General features: G+C 34.2%; 1 protein-coding gene across 4 annotated transcripts; it reads left to right on the top strand.

The window, feature by feature from the left end:
- Positions 1-3,303: 3,303 nt before the first annotated feature.
- Positions 3,304-6,182, top strand: LOC121771919 (DET1- and DDB1-associated protein 1). 4 transcript variants are annotated; one of them, XM_042168816.1, is made up of 5 exons: positions 3,304-3,502; positions 3,898-3,949; positions 5,328-5,388; positions 5,789-5,850; positions 5,934-6,182. In XM_042168816.1, exons 1-5 carry the CDS (start codon positions 3,420-3,422, stop codon positions 6,018-6,020), a joined length of 345 nt encoding a protein of 114 aa, XP_042024750.1. In that variant the 5' UTR covers positions 3,304-3,419; the 3' UTR covers positions 6,021-6,182. The 4 variants fall into 4 exon arrangements, with proteins under 4 accessions (XP_042024750.1, XP_042024749.1, XP_042024747.1 ...); XM_042168815.1 differs by having other exon boundaries at positions 5,928-6,182; XM_042168813.1 differs by lacking the exon at positions 3,898-3,949.
- Positions 6,183-7,143: the final 961 nt, after the last annotated feature.

Below are 7,143 nucleotides of genomic sequence, written 5' to 3'. Positions count from 1 at the left end.
TCGATGAGGTTGTACCTTTTCACTATGAGACATTGTTTTCCTTGAATCGAGTATTTCTTTATAACGAGCTTGTGACCAATGAGTTAGTTTAGTCGCGAAATAGCTACACTTTCTATTACTAGGGAGTTGTGGTCGTGACTATATGTCAAACAAAACTCATATTCTATGCACCCAAAACATTTTCAAGATGGTTTGAAGCCCCAAAATTGTCAAACATATTCATGAGCTACACAGTAAAATTTTGAAAAGTTTTTTACTCCAAAAAATGTCAGCATATTCATGAGTTACCCCCCAATAAAATTACCATGATAAACAAAATAAATACTACTATCATTGGGGAATAAATAAAGCTCTATTGTTGGCACAAAGAAGCATACAATGAACAATTACACAACAATTACACTGCATAAGAAATTAATGAAACCAATATGTACAGATAGATATGCTTAACGAATTCTAAATCTCTAATTTGTGAAGTACCTGCCCAAATGGGTTAATCCTCAAACAAAAAACAGAAATCCTTGCTGAAAATTCATGAAACTATGGGATTTGAAAATTCATGAAACTACGATATGTGAAAATTCAAGTCACGCTAGAAATATTTCTGAAACTATTGTGCTAATCCTCAAACCAAGTAACACATGTCACGATGGACAAATTTGACTATTAATAAACACTCACCGGATGAAATATTTGCAGATGTATATTCTGTGATTTGCTTGAAGAGCGTTGGAAGAAAGTATATTCTGATTGAAAGAGAGAACGAATTGAAAGAACGTTGGAAGAAAAGGGTACGAAGGAGATAAAATTTGTATTCTGGATTCATGAATAGAGGCAGATTATTATCCGACGAATTTGGAGAGATACATATCGGCTCATTTTGACGCTGAATCTGCCGGGCCGAGATGGGCTTTAGAGAAATGCAAGAGCTTGTAAGGTAGTGTAACTATGATACCAAAGATCTAGATATATATATATATATATATATATATATATATATATATATATAAGATTGTATTCAATGTCGAACTAATTTTAAATACCGAACTAGAGAACAAATCTCATCCACCCTTTATTCTAATCTAACGTTAATTCATTATCAATTATATCTCATTTGTTTATTCAATTAATATTACAAAAGGGTTGTAATGAAAATTCATAATTCATACGGTTATTGCTTTACCATAATTCATGCTAAGTTAATTAAGGAAATTGGATCAGCATTATTGTGATTCACGATTATTTGGAACTGAATTTACATTCCACTCGAGCAATCTCTTCAGCTATCGTCAATATATCAATCGCAATCTTCAACAAATTCTATATCATTGTGAATCTGTATTCCATACAGAAAATATTAACGACAATCATGGGACTATCGTGAATTTGCATTCCATACAATCACAATCTTCAGCTATCGTCAATATTCAATCGCAATCTTCAATCTCTTTTGTATAATCGTGAACCTGCATTCCATACCATCACAATCTTCTTCTTCAAACACCTTTACGCCTTCAACACAAATCACCAGTACAACAATGGACGACTCGAGCAATCCTTCTCCCACAACTGACTTTTCTCCGGAAGCAGCGAACATACGTGGAACTACTTATACAGAAACTATTAACGACAATCATGGGACAATATTCGATGAGTTACAATCTATAGTTGGCGGCTAGCTTTTTTAAATCGATTCTGAATCATCCGATGATGAAGAAGGCGATCCAGTCCAGGTAAGTTATATCGATATTTGACTGATTATTTTAGTGATTGATGTATTTATTTATTCTTTTGATCGTATTAGTGAAATATTGGTCATACTGAATGAACTGTTTTATTGTTGGAATGAACTATTTGTCAATTTTAGTGATTGATGTATTGATTTATTCTTTTGATCGTATCAGTGAAGTATTGGTCGTACTGAATGAACTTTATTTTTGTTTGAATGAACTATTTGTAGTTTAGTATGAAGTGTTTTTTTGTATGCAAAATCTCTGTATCATATCTTGTTTTGTATTATTTTTGAATAATCTTTTAGTGAATAATGTATGGATTTCTGATCCGATGGTCGTAGCTGTGAAATGTTTAACATTCGGAATGAACTAATATGTTGTTTGTATGAAACTTTTGAAGTAAGCTAAGCTATTTTATGTTATTAAAAATCATGGGCGCTGCTCCCAAATTGATGATTACTGATCAGGTTTTGGGAATGGAGGTGGATGCTGAAAGTGTTCTCGTTGATACAAGACATAGATGGTGCATGTGGCACATCATGTTTAAGGTTGTTGAAAAATTGCCCAAGAATCAGCTCCACAACGAGATTGGTAATCATGATGCAAGGAATTCCAAAAAGATTAAGGCAAAGCAGAAAAAAAGTAGTTCAAGGTCCCTTATGTCTTTGTGTCTTGATGTAATGACTCAGTTTTTGAACTTCTTTATATATATGAACCCTTTTTTAGTTTAGATGAATATGATTTAAGCAAAGATGAAGTTTTTTGGCTATGTTTTTATAGTTTGAGGATGAACTTATCTAACGTCGCAATGAATATTTTGTTAGACAGAATGATCTCTTTATGTTATTTTGTTTATTGATGTTTTATTTGTCTCATATAATGTTTTGTTCATCTAGTAGTAAATTTAATTCCTCGGATAACCATCTTTCTACACCCCTCAGTAGAACAATTCCATAATATAAACTTATTGATTCATTATGTATTGTAGACGTTTCATCATGTAATCACATTACTTTATCTTATAATAATCTAAGAACTGCACTCGACCAACATATCCATATTTTGATTAATTTTAGCTAATAATAAAAGAAGTATTTAGCCTATTCGGTTTATGGTTTACGTGTACGAACTTATCTACAAGTTTGATGAATAGTTTTTCAGTCAAAAGCTTCAATCAGATCACAGCCCTTGGATCCTTGAATTGGATGGTTGTGATGATCTGCATTATTACACTATAATGGTGCATTTAGGCGGTGTGCATTATTCAACTGAAAATCTGCATTATTACACTATAATGGTGCATTATTAGGCGGTGTGCATTATTCAACTGAAAATCGGCATTATTAAATGACACGTAGCATCAATCTAACATTCGGATGATAAAATTGTGGGACTGAGATTAAAAAGAACAATAGAATAAAAGATAAAAAAAAATGAATACATCTATATATATATATATAGATGATCAAAATAAAAATGCATTTAATATGTATTACTAGCTTATCAAACGAGCCCTAATAATTAACTTAATAAAAGCAAAATCGTTAAAATCCTAGAGGAATCTGCATTTTCATTTTTCACAAACCAAACCCTTGGAAAATAAATAGGATGAATTAGTTTCGTTGATATCAGCTCGATTGTGTTGCCTAATTCCCTTCCTTCCAATTCTCATTCATAATTCTGCTGATGATTCAATGCTCGGAAGCTGGCCCTCTCTCGACCCTCACAACTTCAGCCAGTTCAAGCCCAATGATCCCTCCAACCCATCGGTATGCAGTCTATTTCTCCATCAAGCTTGATTTTTTATTGTATTTTTGCACGCCCATTTCCCTCTTTGAACAACTCTTGCGAGATCCTGCCTTTTTAAGTGACCCCATTCGTTAGAAGTAGAAAGTTTGGTTGGGGATTTTGTGTGATTTGATATTAGGATTAATGACTTGTGGGAAAAATTCATGGATTAAGTTGTGGTTTCTCGAAATAGGGTTTTTGTTCTATCTGGTAAAAGAGAATTGATTTTCAATTTTTTTTAAATTATAACTATAATTAGTGAATGGTAATCAGCTAAGGTTCTTCTTTACATTTCCTTTTACTTATAGCCATTAGATTGTTGAATATTGGATTGTTTGAACTCCAGTCTGTGATTTTCTCTGTTTATTTGAAGCAGTTGGTTGTGTTTTTGGGTGTTAGCATCTCCAAGGGGAGAGGTAAATGGAGAGGTAAAATCATGTAACGACCATATTTACCTTTTTTCATGAAAAAACATTCTCCAAGGTGAGAGGTATTTGAGAAGGTATTATACATTTTCCCATTTTGAAGAGGTATCTTTACCTCTCCATCAGTGGAGAGGTAAAATCTTATAACTACCATATTTGCCTTCTTTTCATGAAAAACCATTCTCTAAGGGGAAGGTATTTGAGAAGGTATTACACTTTATGTTTTCTAATGCATTTTGTACTATTATTTTATTGATTTACCTTTCTATATACCTTTTTCCTTTGGAATGTATTATTTTTTGGATGGGTATATTTCACTTTATGAGAAGGTAAATAGATAATATACCTCTTTTATTTACCTCTCCTTGTTGGAGATGCTTATGTATTGAATTCCCTGCGGCTCTGTAAGGGATACTGCTATATTTTGTTGTGTAACGAGTATCAGTAGCCATATCTATATAAAGTGAATGACACGTGTACAATTAACACGTCTAGTTTTGGATGTAACGAAGTTTACAAAGCCCTGATTGCTGCATTGCACTTCATTTGCTCGCAAATGGTTGCTCCAGACTTGATTGATATGTTAAACGCCTTCACCTTTATTGATATCTACACCCTTTTTAACTAAAGAATGTAATGATGGAATTCTATAAATAATTCTGTTGGCAAGAAGGAGAAAAACAATAGCTGGCTTGTTGGGCTCCATAAATGATGTTTTTGTTGCTTATAAAATGCCGGAGTTGCCTATTTGTCGTATTAAGAGAGTAAATGCAAACACATTGTGCCTTGTGCTTTGCCACCACTCTTATGCCGTTCCTACTTTTATTAGATTCTTGTGTTTGCTTATGTGATGCCATACATGTCGGGCTAAGAGTTATATACATGTCAAGATGCTTGAAACAATTAAATGACTTTAGAAGTCGAAGCATCGCCTATTATAAGTAGAAAAACAGATACACGTCACGATGCTTGCAACAATTAAACTTTAAGTAGTTGACAGCAATAAAAGGTAGGATATTATGGAGTGGTTACCTTCACAAAATGAAAAGCCTTTGTGCAGTTGTACTCCCTTAGGCCTTAGCATTTTTGTCGTTGTCTATGTTAATGAACAATAATGTACGGAGTACTTTTTGGTATCCACTAAAACACCAAATCTTAAACGCGTGAGTTCTAGTGGACCTGCCTACTTCATTAGCTAATTTGATTCTAGATTTATTTCAAAACTATACTGATCTATGAGGAGTGGGAGAAAATTTGTTTCCTTGTAGTTGTTATATGTGAAGATCTGCATGGATTCGTCTTTTGTTTGTGGCAAGTTTTGATTAGAAACATAATGTTTTCTGTTTCACATCCTGATGCTATATCGCTTGTTATCTTTCAGAAAATGACACCTGTTACCTATAATCCTACTCATGATCGCACCCTCTCTCCGCCTGATCAGGGTAACATAGCTCTATTTCTTCGTTTAATTTATTCTCCTTTGACTTTTCTTTGCTCCTCATTATCAGTTTGATGAAACATGCTCATCTGCTAGCAATTGCTGTTCTCTTCAATTAGAAATATGGTTTTGAGCATTAACTTCATATGCATCTCAATGAAGAGAAAGACATTGGATTATTAGATTATATGTGAAAATCTGATCAATGACAAACAATAATTGATAATGATAAATAGCTTCTACAACATAACTAAACCCTATAACCGTAAATCATTTTTCCTAAATCACATCTATAATCATCCCTTTCTCTGATGTGAAAATCATTGTGTGAGTTGGATTGTCACAAAAGATCTTCCTTGATGGTCTTGACCTAGTTTCATGCAATTGCTTTTCTGACATCTCAGTTATAGTCCCAGAGGCGAAAAACATTCTTCTGAGGCACTTCTATCAACAGGCCGAAGAGAAGGTTAGCACCTATCATAGTGTTTCCCCCATACCAACTGAAAAATCTCAAGACATATTAATCTATTTCATGATTTGTAGTTGCAGATGAGTGCAAAGAGAGCATTTTCCGATAATCCGATGCCGGAGCGTGCATCGAAGCTTCCTAGGGCTTCTGCTTCTGATAATGTGTAATGTGAGCTTCACAAAAATTGTGAATATATCAGTCCCTGCAGGCGCTAATATAGAGTGCTGAAAAGCTCATAACCATGCTTGCTTGTTGTATACTTACATAAGCCTTCAAAGGGTGTATATTTTGAGTATCTTCTAAATTTATATAGCCCTCTGTCTGTGAAATGTTGTCGATCTTTGCCATTTCGGTCCGTCTGCAAAATACTGTCCACATTGTTTTTTTTGGTAAATGGAGCAAATGTGGACAATATTTCACCGACAGAGAGTATTACTTTATTATACATTTCGATCAAGTAAAAGATTGGTTGTGTATGAAAATTTGTTTAATTTGGACAATGGGAATGCGTGACTGCAGTCGCAACATATCTAATAATAGATTTCGGATTAAAAAAGCACACCTATATAATATAGCTCTTGTGTTTACATGTATATGTTTGTAAAATTGAATTCAATCCTGATGGTTATGTAGAATGAAAATCTTAATTTTTTGCACGATTGAAAACAAATGCCTTTTTCTCTTCTTTTTGCATTCAAGCCATAATTTTCAAATTTATCATACACAATCATTAATTAATCTTAATAAATCACTAAATGACGCAAATAAGCTAATCCTTCTCTGACTTTTACTTGCCTCGTCCATAAAATCAAACGTCACTTAATAGTACTTAACCCTTGAAGGATCCAAAGATGAGCTTCTCTACGAGGGGACGTTCATAAGATAATAAAATAAATCGATACTAGTATTCCCCTAATGATATCTCAGGACTGATGCGGGTTTTAAGAAATTGTTTGACTTGTTCAAAAAAGTTCGGTATAAAAAATTAGTGGAACGTGAGTCTTATTTTTATATATTAGTTTTAAAAGAGCACTCACAAATCGACCGCTGCACTCGGCGAGTTTATTGGAACTATTGCAAGCGACCGCCAAAAAATTAGACGCGGCGGCCGACCTGAGGATCGGCAGCCGCTGGGTCTCGGTTGTCTGGAACAAGGGTTGGTCGGCGCTGTTGCGGGCAGTGGCGGAGCCACGGTGGGGCCAGAGGGGCCCTTGGGCCCCTCAGCCATTCGAATATTTCCTATATATATTATATTTATAATAGGGTGAATATGTATATGCCTAGCTGAGT

Source organism: Salvia splendens, chromosome 16 (genome assembly GCF_004379255.2).
Source record: "Salvia splendens isolate huo1 chromosome 16, SspV2, whole genome shotgun sequence".
Classification (NCBI taxonomy): domain Eukaryota; kingdom Viridiplantae; phylum Streptophyta; class Magnoliopsida; order Lamiales; family Lamiaceae; genus Salvia; species Salvia splendens.
Note: the sequence above shows the minus strand (reverse complement) of the source record. Positions and strands in the feature narration are given on the sequence as shown.

Coding starts and splice junctions, on each gene's coding strand:
- LOC121771919 (XM_042168815.1), top strand. CDS start 3,420: ATGATTCAATGCTCGGAAGCTGGCCCTCTCTCGACCCTCACAACTTCA. Junction 3,503..3,897: donor ATGATCCCTCCAACCCATCG/GTATGCAGTCTA, acceptor TATTTGAAGCAG/TTGGTTGTGTTTTTGGGTGT. Junction 5,851..5,927: donor ATCAACAGGCCGAAGAGAAG/GTTAGCACCTAT, acceptor CATGATTTGTAG/TTGCAGATGAGTGCAAAGAG.